The sequence below is a fragment of the Ovis aries genome, chromosome 11 (assembly GCF_016772045.2).
Source record: "Ovis aries strain OAR_USU_Benz2616 breed Rambouillet chromosome 11, ARS-UI_Ramb_v3.0, whole genome shotgun sequence".
Taxonomy (NCBI): Eukaryota; Metazoa; Chordata; class Mammalia; order Artiodactyla; family Bovidae; genus Ovis; species Ovis aries.
In genome coordinates, this window is record NC_056064.1 from 28792442 (window position 1) to 28819315 (window position 26874).

The 26874-nt window shown below is 46.7% G+C and overlaps 1 protein-coding gene across 3 annotated transcripts in view; it reads left to right on the top strand.

Moving 5' to 3' along the window:
- The first annotated feature begins 71 nt into the window (after nucleotides 1–71).
- Nucleotides 72–26874, top strand: part of GLP2R (glucagon like peptide 2 receptor) — a 44442-nt gene continuing 17639 nt past the window's right edge. For 2 of the 3 annotated variants that reach the window (XR_006061163.2, XM_042255664.2), the window contains exons 1-9: nucleotides 72–411; nucleotides 5938–6025; nucleotides 8164–8268; nucleotides 9560–9699; nucleotides 15771–15877; nucleotides 17866–18019; nucleotides 18444–18603; nucleotides 19632–19692; nucleotides 24205–24274. Coding sequence is in view for 2 of the 3 variants with exons in the window: in XM_042255664.2 (XP_042111598.1) it covers nucleotides 223–411; nucleotides 5938–6025; nucleotides 8164–8268; nucleotides 9560–9699; nucleotides 15771–15877; nucleotides 17866–18019; nucleotides 18444–18603; nucleotides 19632–19692; nucleotides 24205–24274 (1074 nt within the window). In the remaining variant the exon portion in view is untranslated. The remainder of the gene's footprint in view (nucleotides 412–5937; nucleotides 6026–8163; nucleotides 8269–9559; nucleotides 9700–15770; nucleotides 15878–17865; nucleotides 18020–18443; nucleotides 18604–19631; nucleotides 19693–24204; nucleotides 24275–26874) is intronic. The other variant, XM_027975511.3, reaches the window with a different exon arrangement.

The window sequence follows — 26874 nt, forward strand, 5'->3', positions numbered from 1 at the left end:
AAATCTCCCTGCCTTTTGAGGGGGAGGCCGGGCGGGGGATGAGAAACTTTGGAGATTCGGTAGATGGCTCTAGACTGGGCCAGACGCTCTCAGGGGCGGCGTGCGGAGGGTTTGTGCAAACATCTTCTCACTGGAGGAAGAGGAATGCAAGAGGCGGCTGCCTGCGGTACATCTTGGACTGTTTGAAGGATGTGCTGACACTTGGGACCCACAGCGAGAAAGATGAGGCCGGGGCCAAGCTGGGCAGGGTCCCGGAGGAGGGCAGTGAGCCCCCTGCCCGGAGCCCACGTGCTCCTCACAGGCACCCCTGCTGCCCAGGGGGCTGGGCCTCTCTCCTCCCCCTGCAAGCTGGCTCGCTGGACCCCTGCGAGGCCCTTCCTGGCCCTTCTGCTTCTGCTTTCCATCAAACAAGTAAGAGCCGTTTGTATTATTATTGTTATTGTTATTATTATCAGTCGTATGTATTTTCTGATGATAGAAGCACTTCAGGCCTCTTGTAGGCAATTTGGAAAATGTAAAATGGTATTAAGGCAATGACGATCAACCATCACCCAAGCCTTCAGAGGTAATCACTGTTGATATTTTGGCATATGTTCCTCAAATCCTTTATCTCTGCATTTTTTTCTTCCCCAGCTGGAATTAGGATGTGGAAAACATTTTGTATCCTGGTCTCCCCTTTACATCAGATGATAAGCATTTTTGCATGTCAGCGTGAACTCTGCAAATAGCATTTAAAAACTCCTGCATGTTTCCTTTGTTCACGTTCATCATTATTCCAGGTCTGAGTATTTAGATTGAATGAGTGGACTTTTTTTCCTTTCCTTCCTATCTTCCTTTTTCCTTCCTTCCTATAATAAAAATACAGAATGCTTATTGTTTACAAAAATAAACTCATAAAATCTGGAGATGTATAAATACAAACTACAAATTACAAATTACTCCCACCACCCAGAGATCACCCTTATTCACATTTTTTGGCTTACACTCACACTTTTCTACCATTTATTTACATATAGTTTAAAAGAAAAACAACAGAGGCTTATACTATTAATATTGTCTTGCAATCTGCTTTTTTCCTTAACAAAATACTTATTAAACCCAAGCTAACATTTTTGTTGAACACTTACTATGCTCCAGGTCTGGTGGCAGGTCTGGGGCTCTTTATCTTATTTCATGCTCTCAGCAAACCTAGGAGGGAGGTTTTCCTGTTTATCTCATTTACAGATGAGAAAACTGAAGCTCAAGGAAGTTGAATGTTTGATGTTTAAGGACTTCAGGGGTAAATCATAATGTATGTTTGTAACTATCTTCTTTAGTTGGGCATTCTGGTAGCTTGTTTTTTCGTATCCAAGGAGACGAGACATTTGCCCCTTCCCTTTGCAAGATTCCTTTCTTTTCAATTTTTTAAAATGTGTTTGGCTGAGCCGGGTCTTGTTGTAGCATTTGTTTTCAGTCGCTAAGTCGTGTCTGACTCTTTGTGACCCCATGGACTGCAGCATGCCAGGCTTCCCTGTTCTTCACTATCTTCTGGAGTTTGCTCAAACTCATGTCCATTGAGTCTATGATGCCATCCAACCAGCTGAGAACTCTTAGTTGCAGCATGTGGGGTCTAGTATCCTGACCAGGGATGGAACCTGGGCTGCCTGCAATGGGAGTGAGGATTTTTAGCCACCGGACCATCAGGGAGGTCCCTCAAGGTTTCTTCTTTATTCTGGGCCATGATGTGAAGGAGCTTCAGTTCCATTCACCTGAGTGAGGAAGTACTCTGAGAACTCAATGCTTCTCTTCTTCCTTTGGTCCATGGGCAGAGCTCATCTCTGCTTGCAGCCTTGGAAATCTGTATCCCTCCTGCCCCGACAGAGGGAGGGCTGGGGTGCTGGGTCTCATCAGTGCTCACCTTATCAGACTTTCTCTGATGCTGGTCCAGAACTGGATGGGCAGAGAACCCACACCAAATTCTCTACATCCACGTCCTCCCAGAGGCTGTAGACAGTAGATGTGAACCCAGTCCAGGGTTGCCTGGGATTCTTGCCATGGGGGCTGCCTCTTGGCGAGTGACCGTGACGTTCCTGGGGGCAGGTGGCCTGGGACTTAGCGGCGCGGCCGTTGTGGGAAGAGTTGATATAGAGCTCTTACCCTTGCTCCAGTTCCCTGTCTCATATTCAAATGGAGTTTATGTCCAGCTAACTCTCTGGTTTTGTGCATCTCTTCTCCACAACCAGGGGTCAGCTGTCTCTTAGGTGCCGAGCTCTGCTGCAGCACTTGGCGTTTTGTCATAATGGTCTTGCCCAAATCCCACAACGAGCCTCTGAGAAGGTGACTGTCACTGACCACCAAGATTCGCAGGATCTTGTCTGATCGCCTGCAATGACATAGCTTGTGAGCGGTGGAGACACTGCGCCTACCCCCAGGGTGCTGGAAAGTCCTGTGCTCTTTCTTCCCCAGCGTTCCTTGGAAGCTGTTGATATACGAATATTTCTATGTGACAACAGCCGAATCTGCAGTGAGTCAGGCTGGCGGATGACGCTGCCCAAGCCGCACCTTGGTATATTTATAATCGATAATGTGCCTATGGGCAGCCTGTCTTCCCCGCCTCCACCACCCAGTCTGTTTTCAGAACCTCTTCCCTCTTTCTGTCCTGTGTTATGTGTATAAAATCCTGAAGACCCTCCTCTTGGTCACCCATCTTAAAACCCAACTTCTTTCTCCAGATGTTTATGTTATACGAGCCTTGGCGTAGATTTCCGTGATGACTTTTGCTCGTAGACATTTGCCCTGCATGGATATAAATGACCATGGTGTGTTTTTTTGGCAGGAAGTCACCATAAAATTCCCTTAATGAGAAATTCTCAGGGATAGTTTAGATTCTAAATTCAAGCTGGGAAACAGTACTATATCTTCATGCTCCCTTCCCACAGCTCAGCTGAGTTAATTAGGAGTTGCTTTGGTGTCAAAAAAATATAAACTCTTCAGGCTTTTTAAGAAGTGAATGTGTGGTTCTTTCATATTTAGCTGATGAGAGTGTAAAAAGGTGCGTATTTTTAAATTTAAAAAAAATTCTTTCTGGCTAGGATCTTTTGGCAGTATATTGTCAAAAGCTTTTAAAAATGTATAGTTGATGACCCAGAAATTCCAACTCAAAGAATTTTCCCTAAGAAAACAAAGATGTGCTCGAGTGTTTAGCTGTGAATATTTTCATTACAGCATAATTTATATTTGCAAACATCTAGAACAATGTAGGTGTTCAATTTGCTAGAGGATTTGAGAAATAAATTGTATCACATTCATCCGTAGAAAATTACAGAGCTCTTAAAATGGTGTTTTAGAAGTATAGTTTTTGAAATGGAAATATAGGCACAGTGTATATTCTAGTGGAAAAAGAGGCTGCACACAATATGATTTTCTTTTGGGTTAAAATGAGAGAGAAAAGAAGGAAAAAAGAGAAAGGGTTGTATATGAGTGCAGAGAGACGAGTCTGAAGGGAGATAGTTATTTCTGGGTAAAAAGATTAAGATTCCATTTCTTCTCCCCTTTCTGCTTGTCTTCATTTTTTATTTTATCTACAGTGAAGTCTATTCCTTTGGTAACACAGAATAATAGAGGTTTTGTTGAAAGTAAATCAACAGAGCTTTTTTTTGCCTTTTTCTTAATCCCTCCTCTGTTGAGTGAGTTGGTGCTGGTTACCGTTGCAAGAGAAAGAGGAATCAGGATTGAGCTGGATTTTTCCAGCTAGAAAATATCCATTCATCATGACTTTATTAGGATTTGGCTGTGATTGAACTTAGATTAGCCTTTTATGTTTTTGGTGTCCTTAGGACAAGTACCTGGGAAGATAATCAGAGTTTGTCCAGCTTTTCTAGACTGATCAGATTGAGTGCTGCTTTGGTTTTATTTTTCCTTTTGACTATGGCTGTTAGTCATGGCAAAGAACAGGGAGATAAGAGAATGTTAGTCCATAGACAGCTCACATATACGATTGATTTTATTATCTCTCTCTCTGTTAGGTCCTGGTGCATATAAACAGTACTTTTTCCAAGGAAAGGTCTTCACTTGGGTGACTTGGAGGATTCTGGAAGCTGATGATTTGGTTATCAACATCTTTGCCAAATTTGTAAAATTAATATAGTCAGTTATGTTTCCATTAGGACGTGTATTTCTTTAAACAGTGTGTTGCTAATGTACCATCATGCCTCTTGGGCCATAACAGAGAAAGAGAGATTATTAATGGAGATTTAATATGCACTGGAAACAGAAACCAAGGGATAAATACCAATTATTTCATCATCATTATCATCATGATAACTACTAATTGGCTAATCCCATGGTTCCCAAACTGTGTGCTAACATGTCCCAGGGCACCCCTGCTGTTAGGAATTTTAATTTTTTGAGGGAAGCAGGGATACACTCCATCTGCGAATGACGAACTCGAGGTAATCCATGGTTTCAACATTATATGGCACTACTTTCCCTTGGATGATGTATCTTTGCAAAGCTGGGATTCTTTGCAGCTGCTGTGACAAAAAGCAAACACTGCAAAAATCAGGGTGGAACAGGAACACAGGTGGTAGTGGTCAATCTGACTGTTAGGCTTGAGATGTTTTACTATCCCCACTGGACTTCGCTGGTGGCTCAGACAGTAAAGAATCCACCTGCAATGCAGGAGATATGGGTTCGATCCCTGGGTTGGAGAGATCCCCTGGAGGAGGGCATGGCCACCCACTCCAGGATTCCTGCCTGGAGAATCCCCATGGACAGAGGAGCCTGGTGGGCCGCAGTCCACGGGGTCACAGAGATTCGGAATGACTGAGCGACTAAGCACAGCACACATCATCCCCAGTAGGTACTAAGTTGTTAGGAGGTAGATACTTAGTAAGTTGCTTGGCCTATTTACTTAATTAATGGCACTCTGTTTGTTTTTGGCTGCTCTGGGTCTTTCTGCTATGTGCAGGCTTTCTTTAGGTGCAGCACATGGGCGTCTCCTTGAGGGGGCTCCTCGTGTTGTGGAGCACAGACTCTAGGTGTGCGGGCTTCAGTACTTGTGGCATGGGGGCTTAGTTGCCCTGCAGCAAGCTGGGTCCTCCCGGACCAGGGGTCAAACCCATGTGCCCTGCATTGGCAGGCGAATTCTTAACCACCGGACCTCCAGGGAAGTCTGATTAATGGAACTTTAGATTCGGTATTTCTATTGGCCTGGGGGTGCTGTGGGAAAATTATTAAGACTGGAAAGGAAGCAAGAATTGAGAAAGTTTGGGAAGCTCTAATCTAACGATGACCACACTTGCTTGTCTTCAGAAAGCTGTCTGGAAAAATTGCGAAGGCACTACTCACAGACCCTGAGGCTGCCGTGGGATTGGGTCTGGGGCATGCTGGGCAGTGGTGAGGGTGAGGGGTGAGGTGGACTGAACTAACTACTCAGGAGGGGAAAACTGGCTACCTGTAGGGCTCGTGGATGGTTTTCGTTTGTTTTGTTCTCTCTGTGTGCATGTGTGTGTTTGAGTGCCTTTCAATAGAATATCTCTGCAATTTACAGTAGCCTCCCCCATATCTGGCTTCCCAGGTGGCTCAGTGGTAAACAACCTGCCTGCCAATGCAAGAGATGTAGGTTTGATCCCTGGGTTGGGAAGACCCCCTGGAGAAGGAAATGGCACCCCACTCCAGTATTCTTTCCTGGAAAATCCCAATGGACAGAGGAGCCTGGTGGGCTGCAGTCCATGGGGTCACAAAAGAGTTGGGCGCGACTTAGTGACTAAACAACAGCAGCAATATTTAAGATAGGACATAAGATACAAAAGAAATTGCTCCGTGGTGCAGGCCATTATGGGCTTATCAGTGGGGAGGCTTGAGAATCATGGTGTGAGGTGATAATTTGTGATAAAATGTGATAACGTGCTTGCTGGTAACTGGAGTTCACTATGATTTTTTTTTTTTTCTGCTCAGGTTACAGGATCTCTCCTTGAGGAGACAACTCGGAAGTGGGTTCAGTACAAAGAGAAGTGTCTGAGAGACTTACTCAAGGAAACTTCTGGTAAGCACATGTATCAGTTATCTATGGCTGTGTAACAGATAGTCCCAAAGCTTAGTGGCTCAAAACAGTAATAACAATGATTTATTATGTTTCATGTGCCTTCTCAGGTGGCGCTAGTGGTAAAGAACCTGCCTGCCAATGCAGGAGACGTAAGGGATGCCAGTTCGATCCCTTGGTCAGGAACATCCCCTGGAGGAGGGCATGACAACCCACTCCAGTATTCTTGCCTAGAGAATCCCATGGACAGAGGAGCCTGGTGGGGTACAGGCCACAGTGTTGCAAAGAGCCAGACACAACTGGAACGACTTAGAGTGCACACATTTCTCTCACAGCTTCTGTGTGTCAGGAATTCAGGCTGAGAATATTGGGGAGGGCTTATATCTGCTCTGCAACGTCTGGAGTTTAACTGAAAGACTCAAAGACCGGAGGCTGGAATCATCTGAAGTCTGGTTCATGCCTGCATCTGCTGGTTGATGCTGGAAGTCATGCTGGGGCTGTTGGCCAGGCCACATCCACGTGGCCTCTCTGTAAGGCCTGGGCGTCCTCACAGCACAGTGGCTGGGTTGCAAGCACAAGCATGAACAGAGGCCATGTTGCCTTTTGTGACCTAGCCTTGGAAGTCACTTCTGCTGTGTTCAGTTGGGTCAGACAGTTACAAAGGCTACCCACCTCCAATGTAAAAGAGCGTGCAAGATGGAATATACATGCCTGTGACCACGTTTGATATAAGCCTTGTGTCATGGTACCTTGACCACCTAATCACATGACATGAGCCACTGTCATAGATTAACCCAGGAATCTATCATACGTGTGGGGGGGGGGGCGGTGTCCTTCAGTCTCCCGTGGTGCTAACTTTTATCTAGGACTGCACTAGGTTGAGCGTGTTCTAGCAAAGATGTTAATAGTTTGGTCAGCCCACAGCCTCTCCTGTCTACATGCTGGGTCTCTGGGTGCATCCAGATTCTTTTTTGTCGAGAAAAGAAAGAAGTAAGAAGCCTTGGCCCCCTGCCTCTGAGACTGGTCAGCTGTGGATGGAAGCTGCCCCATCCTTCATCTCCTGGCTTCTTTCAGATGACTTCACTCAGGGACCTGGAGGTTGACAGGACACTAGAAACTCTCTCTGCCTTTTCCTGACCCAAAGGCAGTCCAGTCTCCAAGCCATGCCTCCTTCCTTTTAAATATCTTTTAGCTAAGCAGGTGGCCGCCAAGGCTTGATTCATTATAGGAACCACTTCCATCTTGAGGAAAATTGCTTTCTAAGAATAGGGAGGCCTTCCTGATCTGGAGCCTCCCTGTGGGCAGCTCATCTCGACGAGCTCACGCAGGCTAGGTGCTGACTGGGTGCTGATCTGGCAGCCAGTCTACAGGGTGCCCTGAGCTCCAGACCTGCGGCTCAGTCCTGATACCAACAACCTGGCTCTTCACTCTGAGTGGCCCCTGAGTTCTAGCCTAATAGGGAGCCCATGGTAGGAAATGATGTTTGCTAACCAGGAGTGAGGAGCTTGCAATGTGGAAGTTTGGGGTCCAGCCTGAAGCCCCTTCGTTTGATCCTGGGGGCTCATAAAGCTGATGCTTACTTTATAGCATCTCATTGCCAAGCACCAGCTCATCCCCTGAGCTGCTTGAGAGTCCCAGATATTTCATAATGATCATCGGCTTCGTCTTCAAACAGAGAAATCTGACCAAGTAGTGCTTGACTCAGGTACACGTGACGAGAACCTCAGCCCTGCAGATGCCCTTCCATCCACCGGTCATTTTACACATTTCATAGATATAACTGGTGAGGGTTTGACAATTATTTAGTTAATTACAGGACAGAAGACGCTGGCTGAACCTCTAAGTGTCCTCCTGACCCTGAGTTTCTGCGAGAGTTCAGCCCGTGTAAAGTAAACCAACACCAGTGTGACGTGCGTGTTGACATGAAAGCCTGGACCACCGCCAGGGGTCAGGTTGGGTAGACAGAGCCACATGTGGGGCTGCGTGAAGCATTCCCGTCCTCCCCGCATGGTTCCTCATCCTTGATCAGACACCAGAGAGTGGGACGCCCTGGCTGGTCCCTGCTTGGGCCACACCAGCTTCAGTGCCAGTGAGGTGGGCTCTGGGCCCCACCGGTTTATTTTGCCCATTTTTCTCTGCAGGCACAGTCTGTAATGGGACCTTCGATCAGTTTGTGTGCTGGCCTCATTCCACGCCTGGAAATGTCTCTGTCCCCTGCCCTTCCTACTTACCTTGGTGGCGCGAAGGTAATAAGTCTTATTTTACCAGTATCTAACATTTCCTTTAAGGCTTCCCTGGATAGAGCAGCCAGGGTTTGGGTAGGAGGGGGCTCCAATCAGATAGTTTTCTCCAGCCCTCTTCTCCCATGAAAGGTCTCCTCTTAGCTGTCAGTAGCACGTCCTCCTTTTCCTCTCTGTTTCTTCTCTTGTCTTCCTGCAAGTCTTCTGTGCCTGGAGGCTCTGCTTGTATCCTGGTCCTCTCTCCTTTGAGAGTCCAGGCCTGGCTACCACAGACGTGGCTGCAGAGTTCTCAAGAGATGAGCTTAGAGGAAGAAGCATTTTAGAATGTAAGAAGGGAGAGAATAAGTAAGTAAGTGTCAGTTGCTCAGTCATGCCCAACCCTTTGTGACCCCACGGACTGCAGCCCACCAGGCTCCTGTGTCCATGAGATTTTCCAGGCAAGGATACTGGAATGGGTTGCCATTTCCTTCTCCAGGGCATCTTCCTGACCCAAGGATTGAACCCTGGTCTCCTGCACTGCAGGAAGATTCTTTACTGACTGAGCTAGAAGGGAAGCCCAAGGAAGAGAACATACTGGCAGAAAAAGACCGAGCAATGAGGCCAGGCCTGTGCTTCAGGCTTCGTGCTTTAAACTCCCCTCTGTAGACATGTGGAGCCACTGAAGGTGTTAAGGCATGAGGAGGTGGTTTGGGGAGCTGACATGGGTAGCCTGTGGCTGATGGACTGAGGGATGGAGGGAGATCACAAGGGCAAGTCTGGAAGCTCCTGCAGTGGTCCAGAAAAAGAGGATGAGGATGTGGATTCAGGCAGAGGCAATAGGTTGGGAAGAAGAGGAAAGGGGAAAGAAAAGAACTGGAGGTGGAACAGTCAAGACTTGTCATCAGAAGTGGGAACTGAGGGACTGAGAGGGTAGGACCCCACCCAAGGGCACAGAGCTTGTAGGAGGTGAAACTGGCTTGGTCGTGCCCTTTATTCTCCATGGCATGGCCTCTTGGGCATCAGCAGGCTCCAGGTCTGCGTCTCCCAGCTGGGCTGCACCTTGAAGGGCTGTCCCATCTGAGTCACCAAGGACTTTGGGTAAACACAGCAGACATTAACGGATTGTGGTTTGCTACAAAATGTAGAGGCTTCCGTGTTTTTCCTTCCATCCCAAATAAACAGTGAGGATGCTAACGAGTCCCCCGAAGAGGAAGTGAAAATTCCTCTTCCCCTGGGATTTTTCCACAGCTTTGCAGTGAGAATGAGGGCCTTCCCACGTGCTCGGAGAGCGGGCTGCGTGCTCTGACCTTTTCCCTAGAGCTGTGTTTACTTTCAGAGAACTCAGGAAGGGCCTACAGATACTGCCTGTCTCGGGGTGCTTGGCAGACGCTGGAAAACTCCACAGATATTTGGCAGGACAACTCTGAATGCGCTGAGGATCACAGCTTCAAACAAAAAGTGAGTTGGCTGGGCTCGGTGAGGGCGGACCTTGGGGCCCAAACCACCCTGTGCCGGGGCTCCATGCAAGGAGCCTGCCCCAGCGCATCGGCCCCAGACTCACTTGGCAAGGTCTTTGGTCACACAAAACCGCAATTCCAGTGGCAGACACAGCCTGTCTTCTGCTGCTGGGCTGAGACATGAACCCCTAAGGAAAGACGGCCAGCGTCTGAGCTAGCTGCTCCTGCCGCCTGGCCCACCTGTCCCCAGCTGTTCTTCGGCTTCTCCTTCCCCAAAGCCACATTTCAAAGTCAACGTCTCCTTTCAAGTGAAGTCTTCCAAGGCCACCCCGTGGAGAATGGTCTCTCCAGCCTTGACAGCACCTGCCACTCTCCGACAGAGTGTCCTGAAAGAACATACCTAGCATCTGGTTACAAGCTCAAGGCCAAGGGCCCAGGCAGCCCACCTTCATGTCCAGAGTCTGCTTCCTAGCTCTCTCTCTCTTTTTTTTTTTTAATATGGAATTTCCGTTTCTTTCTTTCACTGTTTCTCATTCTTTTTTTAAAAATAGTTTTATTTATTTGGGCCGTGCAGGTCCTCATTGCTGAGCAGGCTCTTCTCTCGTGGTGGCAGGCTTCGCACTGTGGTGGCTTCTCTCACTGCAGAGCAAGAGCTCTAGGGAGCTCGGGCTTCAGTAGTTGTGGCACAGGACTCAGCCGTTGCAGCTCCCTGGCTCTAGAGAGTTGTGCTGCGTGGGCTTAGTGGCTCCTTGGCATGTGGGATCTTCCCAGACCAGGGATTGAAACTGTGTCTCCTGCATTGGCAGACCGACTCTATCACTGAGCCACCAGGGAAGCCCTGTTTCTAATTCTTAAAAAAAATTTTTTAATTTATTTTATTTATTTTTGGCTGCACTGGGTCTTTGTTGCCATGCAGGCTTTCTCCAGTTGAGGTGAGTGGGAGTTGCTCTCTGGGTGCCGTCAGCCAGCTTCTCGTTCCTGTGGCTTGTCTTGCTGTGGAGCACGGGCTCTAGGCCCTCGGGCTTCGGCGGTTGCTACTCCCAGGCTCTAGAGCACAGACTCAATAGCTGCGGTCAACAGGGTTAGTTGCTCCAAGGCATGTGTGATCTTCCTGGATCAGGGATCGAATCCGTGTCTCTTGCATTGGCGGGGGGCTCCTTAACCCCTGGGCCACCAGGGAAGCCCCTTTGCTTTCTAGCTCTTCTTACCTCACCCTTCACTGCTCTGGGCCTCTGCTTCCCCCTGCCCCAGCAGAGCACATTTACTGCCCAAGACCGCACCAGGGTTTAAAGAGCTGACAGACGTATGAGTCTCTGGATAAAGCCTGGCCCCTCGCCGCCACAACGTAGAGTAAGAGTGCCGGCTCCACCCTTAGGATCCATCCGGGTTGCTGGGCAGTGAATCATCATGTTTGTGGTTCACTTCTTTCCCCCAGTGGGAACTGGCCGGTCCTTGAGTCTCAGGTCTATCACGTCTTCCCATCAGGCATGAAGAGCCTTCCATCACAGCCTCTCTATCTGCAGGGAATTTTTTCTAAACCTCTCTTTAACTTTATTCCTTGACTGGAGTTGGCAGAATTCCATGTTCCCTAGACCATGTGACAGGCCACACCTCTTAAAGTTATTAAAATCATGCCTGCGGTTGGGTTGGATTCAGCTTATCTCAAGATTTTGTCTGACTGTTGTGACAGCACCATGCTCTTGTTAACTTCATGCTGTGATTCGGGCAAACTGTATACATTTCTTATCTTCCCTACTGGACAAAGCTGCTTGAGAATAATAACAAAGTCATAGTCATATCTGAACAGCTGCCACCCTCTGGCACAGTGAGTACTTCATAAATATTGAATGGTTCCACAGATTCTGAGTCAGTGGGGGTGTGGTGAGGTCGAGGCGTCCATACTGATGGGGAGGTTCCCCCGGTGACTCTGAAGGGATGTAGTGGTGACGAATTCACCAGCTGGTGTGAAATGCCTGCCACTTGCTTTGGGCTCAGGTCAGGCAGCTGGGACTGCAAACCAAGATTGAAAAGCTGAACTTTTCAAGACAGGAAGGAAAGGTTCTCTCTTTAGAGCAGTGAGGACACAGACATTGCCTCCTCCTCTGTGAACAATCATATTTCTAAGAAATCAAACACTTCACAAAATGTTTCTGGCTGTGTTTACCTGTGTTTCTAGTAGAGGGTTGAATTTTTGCCCAAACAAGGCTAATGTTAGTAAGTCTTTGCCTTTTGGGGTTTTGGAAAATGAGATGTGTTATGTTCTTCCAACTAACAACACACTGGGGGTCCTTGTGCATAGTAATTGGTGCTTTTTAAGGATATCGTGTGTGTGTGTCTGTGAGTGTCTTTCAAAACTGTACACACTTAATACCGTTTCTGTCTTAGCTGTGCACTCATCATGCACGGTGGCCGTAACTTGTACTGTTTGAAGTGTGACTACAAGCGCCACTGATTCTCTAAAATTTCAGATAGAAGATTGGTTCTTATCACAGATCTTAGCAACCTCAGCATGTGATTTTTCTTTCCTTATTAATTCAAGAGCTTTCATCTCTTCACTTAAAGGAAGCACTTTATGACTTCTCTTTGGCACATCCAAATTGCCAGCATCACTACTTTTGGGGGCCATTATTAGGTAGAATGGGGCTTCCCAGGTGGCTCAGTGGTAAGAACCCACCTGCTAATGCAGGAGACATAAGAGACATGGGTTTGATACCTGGGTCAGGTAGATCCTCTGGAGGAGGGCATGATAACCCACTCTAGTATTCTTGCCTGAAATCCCATAGACAGAGGAGCCTGGCGGGCTACAGTCCATGGAGTCACAAAGAATCGGATGCAACTTAGCAGCTAAACAACAACAAACTAAGTAGAATAAGGGTCACTTAAAACACAAACTCTGCTGTACCAAGACAGTCTAGCTAATAACCAAGAGGGCTACTAAGTGACCAAAGAAAAGTTGATAAATTGGACTTTATCAAAATTAAAAACTTAGGCTCTTTTGCTGCTGCTGCTAAGTCACTTCAGTCATGTCCGACTCTGTGTGACCCCAGAGACAGCAGCCCATCAGGCTCCCTCATCCCTGGGATTCTCCAGGCAAGAACACTGGAGTGGGTTGCCATTTCCTTCTCCAATGCATGAAAGTGAAAGGTGAAAGTGAAGTCGCTCAGTTGTGTCCGACTCTTAGCGATCCCATGGACTGCAGCCTACCAGGCTCCTCCATCCGTTGGATTTTCCAGGCAAGAGTACTGGAGTGGGATGCCATTGCCTTCTCTGTAGGCTCTTTTAAAGACACTTAAAAAATAAAATAAACCTAGACAAAACTAGACAGCATATTAAAAAGCAGAGACATTACTTTGCCAACAAAGGTCAGTCTAGTCAAAGATATGGTTTTTTTAGTAGTCATGTATGGATGTGAGAGTTGGACCATAAAGAGAGCTGAGTGCTGAAGAATTGATCCTTTTGAACTGTGGTGTTGAAGAAGACTCTTGAGAGTCCCTTGGACTGCAAGGAGATCAAACCAGTCAATTAAAGGAAATCAGTCCTGAATATTCATGGGAAGGACTGATGCTGAAGCTGGAACTCCAATACTTTGACACCTGATGTGAAGAACTCATTGGAAAAGACCCTGATGCTGGGAAAGATTGAAGGCAGGAGGAGAAGAGGTTGAGGTAATTGGATGGCATCACCAACTCAATAGCCATGAGTTTGAGCAAGCTCCAGGAGTTGGGATGGACAGAGAAGCCTGCTGTGCTACAGTTCATGGGGTCCCAGACACGACTGAGCAACTGAACTGAAAAAAATAAAAAGGCAAGCCATAAAGCGGAAGAAAATACTTGCAAAACATGTATCTGATGGGTTTATGTCTAGAATATATAACGATTTACAATTCAAAATTAAGACCCATGATCCAGTTTAAAAGACAGCCAAATATTTGAACAGATACTTTACCAAATAAAACATACAGATGGCAAATAAGCACATGAAGTGATTCTCAACATCATTAATCATTAGCAAAGTGCAAATAAAACCGCCATAAGACACTACGGCGTACCCATTAGAATGACTGCAATGCAAAAGACTGATTGCAGGAAATGTTCCTCGATTCTTGAGCAGCTGGCATTCTGGTTGGAATGTAAACTGACACGACTTCTTTAGAAAACAGTCTGGCAGTTTCTTAAGAAGTTAAAGCATATACCATGCTACCCTGTCATTCTATTTCTAGATATTTGTCTGAGAGAAATGAAAACCTGTGTCCACGTAAAATCTTGTACAGAATTTTTCAGAGCAACTTTATTTGTGAGAGTTAAACTCTGAAAGCAATCCAAAAGTCCATCAATGGGGGAATGTATAAGAAAATTGTGATATATTCATAACAGAATACTACTCAACAGTAATACTGGTTTATAACATTATTTAAGTTTCACGTGAGCGACCCTGTATTGCTACCTCTGTAAACCCTACAGCATGCTCACCACCAAAAGCTTACTTTCCATCTATCACCATAGAGTTGATCTCCTTTACCAAATTTACCCTTCCCCCTGAGTCTCCCCCTCTGATAACCACCACTCTGTTCTCTGTGTATACAGGTTTATTTTTGTTTGATTTGATCATTTATTTGTTTTGTTTGTTTTTGATTGTTCATTTTTAATATTCCACATACAAGTGAAATAATACAGTATTTCTCTTTCTCTGTCTGACTTATTTCACTTGGCATAATACCCTCGAGCTTCATCCATATTGTCAAAAAATGCTGGCTGAGTAGTATTCTTGAGAGTCCCTTGAACAGCAGGGAGATAGAACCAGTCAATCTTAAAGGAAATCAACCCTGAATACTCATTGGAAGGACTGATGCTGAAGCCAAAGCTCAAATAATTTGGCCACCTGATGTGAAGAGATGACTCACTGGAAAAGACCCTGATGCTGGGAAAAATTGAGGGCAGGAGGAGAAGGGGAGGATGAGATGGTTGGATGGCATCACTGACTCAATGGACACGTTAGAGCACTCTCTGGGAGATAGTGTAACATGGAGAGCCTGGCATGCTGCAGCTCATGGGGTTGCAGAGTTGGACATGACTGAGCAACTGAACAACAAAAACAACAGCAAAGGAATGAGCTAAGATACATGCTATGACAAGGATGAATCTCTAAACAATTACTCTGAGGGAAATAAGCCTGACAGAAAATTGAATACTTATAAGGTTCCATTTATAAACATTCTAGAAAATGCAAATTTGTCTCTAAGGGCAAGAAACAGAGGAGATGAGTTACAGAGGGTCACAGGAAACTTCGGGGAGGTGATGGAAATGTTCATTATCTTGAATGTGGTGATGACATCAGAGATATGGTCATGTCCAAATTCCCCAAGGTTTACACTTTCAATATGTGCAGTTTTCTGTATCCCAATTATACTTCTGTGAAGCTGATGAACTTCTGTTAAGGTTATGCAGAGAAGTTTAGGCATAATCTAGCAGATAATACATATTAACTGTGGGTTCTTGTGCAAAAATTTATTCAGAAACATAATCTTGATGGCTATATGCACAATGGATTGAGTGAGAAGGGATTCCATTAGAAAATCCCACAGAATTTCCAGTAAACTATCCTCTGTTCACCATCGGGCTATCCTGGGACTCAGAAAATGTTCCAGTGTTCAACTGGGTCTTTGTTTAAGGGATCACCTATGAACAGTTATTTTAGGGGGGAGACATCGAGATGGAAAGCTGGCCCTGTCTTCCAGAGAGAGAGGCCCCTACACTCTAGGAACAGCACATCCAGGGGCAAAGAAGCTGTCTTCATTCCCAAGGCACCCTCTGGTCCTGGGCACAGTTCTCGTAGGATATCGTGAATCTTGGTGCATCACTGCTGGGTGGTGGGACCAACCACGGAGGTGAGACCCATGGTGGGTTCTTCACTCATGAAGGTTCCTTGAACTCTGAGATGTGCCAGAGGGCTATGGTGTCAACAAGTGTCCTCGGGTTCAAACCTAGACCCGTGGTGGTCAGGAGCATGGATCCAGAGGTGGGACGCCACAGCTGCCTGGCTTACCGGTCACGTCTGCTGTTCCTCTGCACTCAGGTTGGACGCCGCACCTTGCTGTCGACGCTGCAGCTGTTGTACACGGTGGGCTACTCTCTGTCCATCGTCTCGCTCTTCCTGGCTCTCACCCTCCTCTTGTTTCTCCGGTGAGTGGAACTGCTGCCTGCACGTGCTCAGGCAGGTATCCAGGCATGTGCTCACTGGCTCCCTTGAGAAGGCAGGAGACCAGGCTGGGTGACTCCATGGCTCGTCAGAGCTGGAGGGGATCTGCGACAGTCTCCAGTCCACCCATCCCATTTTTGTAGGCAAAGGGAAGTGATCTGGGAGGTCCAAGGAGAGGTACTGAGCCACCCTGGGTTGCAAAGCACGGCTAGGACTGGAATCTGGGGCTCCCAACTCTGCCTTTGTCTCTTTGGATTAGATGAGCTCTGCGCAAACTCCTAGTCCCTGCTCTAAACTCCTAGCCATACATACCCATGCTCTAAACTCCTGCTCTACATACCCATGCCTGCCACAGCCCATTCTCACCATAGCTCCACTGGATGCACTATTTTTATGGACAAGATTAAGAAACTTCCCCAAAGCATATTAGTGAGTGGGAGAGCTGGGGTTTTAACCCAGGACCCTCGGACTCCAATTAGCCATTAACCATTTGAGGATGCTGGGCCCTGTTCTAAAGCATGTTACATGCATTAAGTCATTTAAGTCTCTTTCTAACCAGAATTAAGATGAATTCTAGCCCTTGGAGATTAGCCTTATTATCACCCCCATTTTATGAGTGGGTTAACTGAAACACTGGGAGATGAAGTGACTTGCCCACAGTCACACAGCTGGTGAGTGATGGAGCCAAGATCATAAGCAGGTGGTCCAGAGGCTGAGCACTTTCATTCCTTCACTGTAGTGTTTTTCAGAATCCAAAACGAGTGCATTTTACTAAGTCATTTTAGAAGTCACTCAAGTGAGATACTTATAGACCCATTAAGGAGCCCTCCAGGGCTGTCTCCTGGTCTTGGTCAATTCAAGAACCTAATGGAGTGTAACGTGGTAGAGTGAGCATTCAACACAGATGCAGAGACCTGGATGGGGACCCTGGATGCTGGTTCCAGAGCCACTCCCACCTGGGCTCTGCGAGGTCCAGGCTTGGCGCCACCTGCCCCCTCAACCCCATGATGTTCTTTAGCTCCTGGAGCAGAGAGCGGAGTCATGACCACCTGCCCCAGTGGGAGAGCAATCGTTGAATAACAGGAGAGAATTCCGCAGCCTGCGCCCACTGTCGTCGGTGACCACCCCCACTCACATTCCCAAAGTCTCAGAACAAGGCCAGGAGAAGATAACTGCCCAGCCCCAGAAGAAGTAACTTGAGCAGCCCCTGGGTCGACCCTGTCTTCATTTTCGTCCCTGGCTCTGAGGAGAGCAAGACCCAGTCCCTGCCCAGTCTAGGGAGAAGAATGCATGAATCATGAAACCCAGACCTGCTCAAATCTTTTTGGAAACTGAAAAAGTAATAATAGCTCTAGAGAGAGGCAGGACAGGGCATGTGCCGCACGGGGGCATAGGCGGGGCTCTGAGAACACAGCGATGGAAAGGGGCCCTTTTGCCTAGAGAGACCAAGGGTGCAGTTTTACGTCGACTGGCGCTGGAGGCTTCAGGTGGGTGAGGGAGGTCATGAGAGTTGACATTTTCTGGGTACTTCTTAAGTGCCAGGTGCTGTGTGAGCACTTTTCGCCCATTAACTGGTTGAATCCTCATGTAGCCTTTGCGGCAAGTGCTCATGTTCTTAGAGGGAGTAGAGACTTGGAGAGCCATATATGGACCTCACAGTATCTGACTCTAAATCTCACCTCTGGCACTTACTTCTCTGGGACTGTGATGTAAGTGGTTGCAAGGAGTAAGGATGCCCTTAAGTACATCCACATGCAAATAGCTTGGAGCGTAGCCTGGCATGTTATCAAATGGTACCTGTTATTCTCCCCGTCTTACAGATGAGGAAAATGAGGCAGAGAGAGGTAAGATCCTTTATGCCATCCATCCAGCTTTGCAGCCTACACTTTGAACCTGTGCCCTTTCAGGCACACGCCTGTTGGTCTGAGCCATTCTTTTCTGAGGGAAGACCCTTGGTTTTCTCCCTGCCCAGAAAACTCCACTGCACACGTAACTACATCCACATGAACTTATTTGCCTCTTTCATCCTGAGAGCCCTGGCTGTGCTGGTGAAAGACGTCATCTTCTACAAATCTTACTCCAAGAAGCCCAACAGTGAGAAAGAGTGGCTGTCCTACGTGTCGGAGGTATGTGCTTCCTCATCCCTGGGCTCTACCTGGTGGATCAGTCCTGGGAATCAGAGAGCAGGAAGGTGAGGCTGGGGAGTGGATGACAGAGAGAAAGGGGTGTCAGTCTTTCCGGTAAGAGATACACCACCTGATTTTTTTTTTTTTTTAAGCCAACGTCCCGAGAATGGGTCGCAAAGAGTCGGACATGACTGAGCGACTAAGCATAGCAGAGAGTGCATATAACAAGAACACTGACCGTGGTGTATGTACACTGCGCTGTAGTCTATTAAGTGTGCAATAGCACTGTATCTAAAACACTATTGTGTCTCAGAGAGAGGGGAGTTCAGAGGCGGGGACTTGTGTGGGGAGGCCCTGCTCCCCTCCGCTGTGGTCCAGATGCTGAGGAACTTGGACTCACCCCCAGGTGCTCTGTCCTTTCCAGATTTCTGCCTCCTGCCGCTCAGCCCAGGTCCTCTTGCACTACTTTGTGGGCGCCAATTACTCGTGGCTGCTCGTCGAAGGCCTTTACCTTCGCACGCTGCTGGAGCCCATAGTGTTTTCAGAAAGGTGGCTGTGGCCCAGATACCTGCTGGTGGGTTGGGGTGAGTGACCTGAACCGGGATCTGTCTGAACATGGGAGCCCAGTAGAGCTTTTGGTTGGAGTTGGAGGGAGGTTTCTGGGATAGGTAATTTGTCAATGACGAGAGACTCTGAAGAGAGGGGTAGTGTGTGTGTGTGTGTGTGTGTGTGTGTGTGTGTGTACACATGTCTGCATGCACCTGCGTGTACATTTATGTAGATATAAGTGCTGTAGACCCAATACACATTCAAAAATTGGGAAGGTTTTTGGAAGGATCAGATGACCTTCCTCCTAACCTGCCCCCAATTGTGTTATCTACTAGGGCTGCCGTAACAAATGCCACAGACTGTGTGGCTTAAAACACAGACGTTTATTTCTCAAGGTTCGGAGGCTGAAAAGTGTGAGACTGTGGCACCAGGATGGTTGAGTTCTGATGAAGTTCCTCTTCTTGGCTTGCAGACAGCTGCCTTCTTGCTGTAGCCTCATATCAGTGTAGAGAGAGAGACAGGAAGCAAGCTCTCTGGTCTCTTCTGATATGGACAGTAATCCCATCATGATGACCAGCTCCTACACACATGCCATCTAAACCTAATTACCTCCAAAGGTCCCTTCTTCAAATGCCATCACACTGGGGGTTAGGGCTTCAGTGTATGCATTTGGGGGACACAAACACTCAGTCCATGGGCCAACCGAATCTCCAGGATGAGATCTGGAGCTCCTGCTGCCATAGATTCTTGGGGAAGTTGAGGCTGCAGTAATCAGAGGGATTAACTCTGGCCTGGGATTCAGGAGGCTTGATTAATGTCTTTGGATTTACTCTAAGCTACTTTGTGACAGGTGGCAAATTTTTTCTCCTCTCTGCCCCCCGGTTTCCCAACAAATGGATGGCTCTGTGCCATCTGTAGGTCTCTCCAGCTCTCACAGTCCACAATTCTATGATGATTGGTTTTTTATAATTTTAACCAGGTGTACTTGGCCCATCAGGGTGGGGTGGGCAGTAGGCAAGTGTGGCCAACCAGCCCTTGACTCCATGTCCATGTTTTCTCCCAGCCTTCCCGGTTCTCTTTGTTGTGCCCTGGAGCATTGCCCGTGCTCAGCTGGAGAATACAGGGTAGGTAACTCGCCTCTTTTTGAACTTCCATGAGCTAGTTATTCCGAGATGTACTATGCGGTGTGCTCAGCCATGTCTAACTCCTGGTGACTGCATGGACTGCAGCCCACCAGACTCCCTCTGTCCATGGGATTTCACAGGCACGAAGACTGGAGTGGGTTACCATTTCCTTCCCAGGGGATCTTCCCAGTCCAGCGACCGAACCCACATCTCCTGGATCTCCTGCATTGGCAGGCAGGTTCTTACCACTGAGCTACCTGAGAAGCCGCATTCCAAGACAGGCCCCAATATAAGGAAATAAATCATTTTCCCAAAGAGTATATTTACTCCCTTCCATTTGGGCCATCTAGAATATATTTAAGAAATCAGATTGATGATATTCTTTGCAGCCAAAGATGGAGAAGCTCTATACTGTCAGCAAAAACAAGACCAGGAGCTGACTGTGGATCAGATCATGAACTCCTTATTGACAAATTCAGACTTAAATTGAAGAAAGTAGGGGAAACCACTAGACCATTCAGGTATGACCTAAATCAAATCCCTCATGATTATACAGTGGAAGTGACAAATAGATTTAAGGGACTAGATCTGATAGATAGAGTGCCTGATGAATTACGGACGGAGGTTCGTGACATTGTACAGGAGACAGGGATCAAGACCATCCCCATGGAAAAGAAATGCAAAAAAGCAAAATGGCTGTCTGAGGAGGACTTACAAATAGCTGTGAAAAGAAGAGAAGTGAAAAGCAAAGGAGAAGAGGAAAGATATAAGCATCTGAATTTAGAGTTCCAAAGAATAGCAAGGAGAGATAAGAAAGCCTTCCTCAGCGATCAATGCAAAGAAATAGAGGAAAACAACAGAATGGGAAAGACTAGAGATCTCTTCGAGAAAATTAGATATACCAAGGGAACATTTCATGCAAAGATGGGCTCGATAAAGGACAGAAATGGTATGGACCTAACAGAAGCAGAAGATATTAAGAAGAGGTGACAAGAATACACAGAAGAACTATACAAAAAGATCTTCATGACCAAGATAATCACGATGGTGTGATCACTCACCTAGAGCAGGATATCCTGGAATGTGAAGTCAAGTGGGCCTTAGAAAGCATCACTACAAACAAAGCTAGTGGAGGTGATGGAATTCCAGTTGAGCTATTTCAAATCCTAAAAGATGATGCTGTGAAAGTGCTGCACTCAATATGCCAGCAAATTTGGAAAACTCAGAAGTGGCCACAGGACTGGAAAAGGTCAATTTTCATTCCAATCCCAAAGAAAGGCAATGCCAAAGAATGCTCAAACTACCACACAATTGCACTCATCTCACATGCTAGCAAAGTAATGCTCAAAATTCTCCAAGCCAGGCTTCAGCAATACATGAACTGTGAAATTCCAGGTGTTCAAGCTGGTTTTAGAAAAGGCAGAGGAACCAGAGATCAAATTGCCAACATCCGCTGGATTATCGAAAAAGCAAGAGAGTTCCAGAAAAACATCTATTTCTGCTTTATTGACTATGCCAAAGCCTTTGACTGTGTGGATCACGATAAACTGTGGAAAATTCTGAAAGAGATGGGAATACCAGACCATCTGACCTGCCTCTTGAGAAACCTATATGCAGGTCAGGAAGCAACAGTTAGAACTGGACATGGAACAACAGACTTATTCCAAATAGGAAAAGGAGTATGTCAAGGCTGTATATTGTCATCCTGCTTATTTAACTTATATGCAGAGTACATCATAAGAAATGTTGGGCTGGATGAAGCACAAGCTGGAATCAAGATTGCTGGGAGAAATATCAATAACCTCAGATATGCAGATGACACCACCCTTATGGCAGAAAAGTGAAATGGAACTAAAAAGCCTCTTGATGAAAGTGAAAGAGGAGAGTGAAAAAGTTGGCTTAAAGCTCAACATTCAGAAAACGAAGATCATGGCATCTGGTCCCATCATTTCATGGGAAATAGATGGGGAAACAGTGTAAACAGTGTCAGACTTCATTTTGGGGGGCTCCAAAATCACGCAGATGGTGACTGCAGCCGTGAAATTAAAAGACGCTTACTCCTTGGAAGAAAAGTTATGACCAACCTAGACAGCATATTCAAAAGCAGAGACATTACTTTGCCAACTTAAGTCCATCTAGTCAAGGCTATGGTTTTCCAGTAGTCATGTATGGATGTGAGAGTTGGACTGTGAAGAAAGCTGAGTGCCGAAGAATTGATGCTTTTGAACTGTGGTGTTGGAGAAGACTCTTGAGAGTCCCTTGGACTGCAAGGAGATCCAACCAGTCCATTCTGAAGGAGATCAGCCCCGGGATTTCTTTGGAAGGAATGATGCTAAAGCTGAAACTCCAGTACTTTGGCCACCTCATGGGAAGAGTTGACTCATTGGAAAAATCTCTGATGCTGGGAGGGATTGGGGGCAGGAGGAGAAGGGGACGACAGAGGATGAGATGGCTGGATGGCATCACTGATACGATGGACATGAGTCTGAGTGAACTCCGGGAGTTGGTGATGGACAGGGAGGCCTGGCTTGCTGCGCTTCATGGGGTTGCAAAGAGTCGGACACGACTGAGCGACTGAACTAAACTGAACTGATAGATAAAAGAATCAAAGATTTGTAGTAATTCATCTGTTACTCCTTGATCTATGGACTGCAGAACGGACATTATGCTAGTAGGCATGAAAACATTAATCCCGTTGCACATCTTCATCGGAGCTCTTGGGTGAAGACTGAAAAATGGTATGTGTGAAGATAGGAACATAAGAACAAGAAAAGTGTGTCCCTGATTCTTATGTCTCAAATGAGATTGAAGAGAGGAGTCACACAATAAGAAATTCAGAAGTTAAAAACAAAACAGGGATTTCCCTGCTGGTTCAGTGGTTAAGAATCAACCTAGCAATGCAGGGTATGCAGGCTTGATTCTTGGTCCCGGAACTAAGATCAAATATTCGCATATAGTGCTCTTGTGTGACCAGGTGGATTGTTAATGAGCAGGAATATTTTTGAAAGGATTTTTTTTTTTACTGAGTAGTTTCCAACAGTGAGTTTAAAATTTTCAGTAACCCACATTGTAAATGGATGTGCTGTCATCCTTGCTTTGATGTTCAATGTATAGATCACAGGCAGGGTAGCTCTAGTACACGTTAGGATTTTTGGAATATAAATAAGCACTGGTTTCAACTTAAAGTCACCAGTTGCATTAGCCCCCTAACTAGAGAGTCAGCCTGTCCCTTGAAGCTTTGAAACCAGGCATTGACTTCTCCTCTTTAGTTATGAAAGTCCTGGATGGAATCTTCTTCCAACAGAAGATTGCTTAGCCTACCTTGAAAATCTGTTGTTCAGTGTAGCCGCCTTCATTTGTGGTCTTAGCTAGATCTTCCAGACAACTCACTGAAGCTTCTGCCCCAAGCACTTGCTGATTCCCCTTGCACTTTCATCTCATAGAGAAGGCTTCTTTCCTAAAGCTCATTAACGCGTGTCAGCTAATTTCACACTGCTTTTTCTGCAACTTCCTCAGCTCTCTTAGCCTTCACAGAATTGAAGAGGGTTAGGACCTTGTTTGGATCAGGCTTCGGCTTAAAGGAACGTTGTGGCTGGTTTGATTTTCTCTCCAGACTCCAACTGTCTCCATATCAGCCAGAAAGGTGTTTTGCTTTCTTATCATTTGTGTGTTCACTGGAGTAGCACTTCTAATTTCCTTCAAGAACTTTTCCTTTGTGTTCACAGCTGCGCTGTTTGGGGCAAGAAGCCTAGCTTTCAGCCAGTCTCAGCTTGTGACATGCCTTCCTCACTAACCTTAGTCATTTTTAACATTTGACTTCAAGTGAGAGATATGTCTCTTTCTTTCACTTGAACACTTAGAGGCCTTTTGTAGGACTACATTTCACTGTTTGTGTCTTGGGGAAGAGTAAGGCCTGAGGAGAGGGAGAGAGATGGGAGAACGGGCAGTTGGTGGAGCAGTCAGAAACACACATTTATTAAGTTCAGCGTTTTATATGGGCACAGCTCACAGCACCCCCAAACAATGACCATGGAGACATCAAAGGCCACTGATCACAGATCACCATGACAAGTGTGACAACAATGAAAAAGCTTGAAATATTGTGAAAATTACCAGAATGTGACGCAGAGACACGCATGAAGTGAGCAAATGCTGTCGGAAAAAATGGCGCCAATAGACTTGCCCGATGCAAGCTTGCCATAATCCTTCGATTTGTAAAAAACGCAGTATCTGCAAAGTGCAACAAAGAGAAGCACAGGAAAATGAGGTGTGCCCATAGAATAAAGAGTTTATGTTTGCGTGAACATGGAAAAATATGTAGAAGGATACACTGCAAGCTGTTAGCATGAAGACCACTTTCCTGGTTCACGGAAAAAAAAAAAGTCGACAGTATCAACCTAATAAGAAGGGGTTTGAGCCCTCCCTCCCCGCACCAAGTGAGCCTTCTTCCAGGGAGCTTGGGGTCTTTACTGTCTCAACTGTAAGTCTTCTACAGCCCACTCTTTGCCTTAGGTGCTGGGGAACCAACAGGAACAAGAATATCTGGTGGATCATCCGAGGACCCATGCTGCTCTGCGTAACGGTGAGGACCACCCCACCCACCCTTTTCCCTCTCTGAGCTCAGCAGCTGTGTAGGACCCCACCCCCTTCCCTGCCTCCCGTCAAATTCTCTGGCTCAGAAAGAACCTGGGCCAGAGCCCTCGAGATGAAGATGCTGAGCCGTGGTTTCGATCTGTTGAACGAGAAGAAACAAGTAAGAGACTCCCCTTGGGTGCTGTGTCGTGGCAGCAGTAAGTGTGCCATATAATCCCCTCTCCCACGAGAAAGAAACTTCTTGTTTTGGTTCAGGACCTAAATCCAGGCTCACGCTCTAAGCCTCTCTCTCTCTGGGTTTTCAGACTATGTAAGGAAACCCGTAGTCAGCTCGGTGACCCCCTATCAACTGTCTTCGATGTGGACAAGTCCTGGGGCCGCAGGGTCTTCAATCATGGACAAGTCCAGGGACAGCAAAGCTATGGGCCTGGATTTCAACACTATTAGCAGGAGAGAGGGGAGACTAAGGAAGCTTCTTTTAGAGGGGGGAAAAAATACAATCAATCACTATTAACCCAAAACTGTGCTGAGGGTTAGAGTCAGTTGGTGACGCCACTCTGAGACCTTGCAGAGGAAGGGCCTTTATTTCTTTAAAACATACATATTTACTTATTATTTTTGGCTGCACTTCATTGCTGAGCATGGGCTTTCTAGTTGCAGTGAGTGGGGCTACTCTTTGTTGCGGTGTGCAGGCTTCTCATTACGGTGGCTCTTCTTGGCTCAGGATCTAGGTGCTTGGGCTTCAGTGGTTGCAGCACGTGGGTTGTTTTCCTTTGCTGTATCCCATCTTCTCCTTCTCGTCATGAGAGCAAGTCAGATCATAGGTATTTATTGAATCCTTCCTTGTTGTAAAAATGAACGAGTGAGCAGATAAAGAGAAATTCCCTTCCAGCCACCCTTCACCTTTAGTGTGCCCTTCCTTAAGCAGGGCTCTTAGGAATGGAGTGTTTTAACCCAAAGGAGTAGTTCTAATGTAGGTATTTTAATCCATGCAGCAGGAGCAGAGGGGGTTGAGGGGGCTGACAGGGTGGCGGGGAGGCAGATGAGTTTTGGGTTACATGACAGTAAACTCTGAGCCCCCATCTTGCTACAACTACCCCTGCCAACCTGTAGACCCAGATCTGAGCATGGCAGCTGGGTGGTGCCAAAGAAATGTCACCAAGAACAGTACATTTGACTGTATGTATTCTGTGAGAGGCTTTATTTTCCTGGACTCCAAAAATCACTGCAGATGGTGACTGCAGTCCTGAAATTAAAAGACGCTTGCTCCTTGAAAGAAAAGCTATGGCCAACCCAGACAGCATATTAAAAAGCAGTGACATCAGGTCCATCTAGGACCTTTACCAACAAAGGTCCATCTAGTCAAAGCTGTGGTTTTTCCAGTAGTCATGTATGGATATGAGAGTTGGACCACAAAGAAGGCTGAGCACTGAAGAATTGATGCTTTTGAACTGTGGAGTTGGAGAAGACTTTTGAGAGTCCCCTGGACAGCAAGGAGATCAAACCAGTCAATCCTAAAGGAAATCAGTCCTGAATATTCATTGGAAGGATTGATGCTGAAGCTGAAACTCCAATACTTTGGCCACCTGATGTGAAGAACTGACTCACTGGAAAAGACTCTGATGCTGGGAAAGATTGAAGGCAGGAGGAGAAGGGGATGACAGAGGATGAGATGGTTGGATCGCATCACTGACTTGATGGACATGAGTTTGAGTAAGCTCTGGGAGTTGGTAATGGACAGGGAAGCCTGGTGTGCTGCAGTCCATGGGGTTGCAAAGAGTCGGACACGACTAAGCAACTGAACTGAACTGAATTGAATGCATTCTGTATTGTCTAGGGCTGGAAAAAGAGCCTTATATGTTTGGGATCCTAATTGTCCCACGTCTGGTCACAGAATCCAACAGAAGTTGGTTTGGTTCTTCAAAAAATGCCCTCCTTCAGGACCCTGGTGGCAGAGTGGATAAGAATGCGCCCACGAATGCAGGGGACACAGGTTCAATCCCTGATCTGGGACGAGTCCACATGCCGCGAAGCAACGGAGCCCACGTGCCGTCACTGTGGAAGCCTGCACTCTAGGGCCTGGGAGCTGCAGCTACTGAGCCCCCATGCCCTAGGGCCTGTGCGCCGAGGGAGGGAAGCCACCGCAATGAGAAGCCTGCACACCACAACACAAAGTAGCCCCCACTCACTGTAACTTGGGAAAGCCCGCACACAGCGATGGAGACCCAGTGCAGCAAAAAAAAAAAAAACTTGTTAAAAAAAAATGTCCCCCTTCAGCCCCTTTCCAGATGGTGTACAGATGAGAAACCGCTCTATCCCACTGTGACTGCTGAGCCCTGAGTCCTGGGGCACCAGGATGGATGGAGGTTCTGTGGTCCACTAGGCTGGTGTTTCATTCCGTGTCAGTGGTCGATGCCCATTTTCTCTTGTCTGGTCTCTGGAAGACGCAAAGAACAATGAATCAAAACGCTCATCACAAACCTTCATTTCCTACGAGACAGTCCTGGTTGAAATTAATTCCCTGAAATACGTGCCTTTCCCTGTTAGGCTTACAGAAAAATGCCCAAGTTCAACAAGCCACTAAGCCAA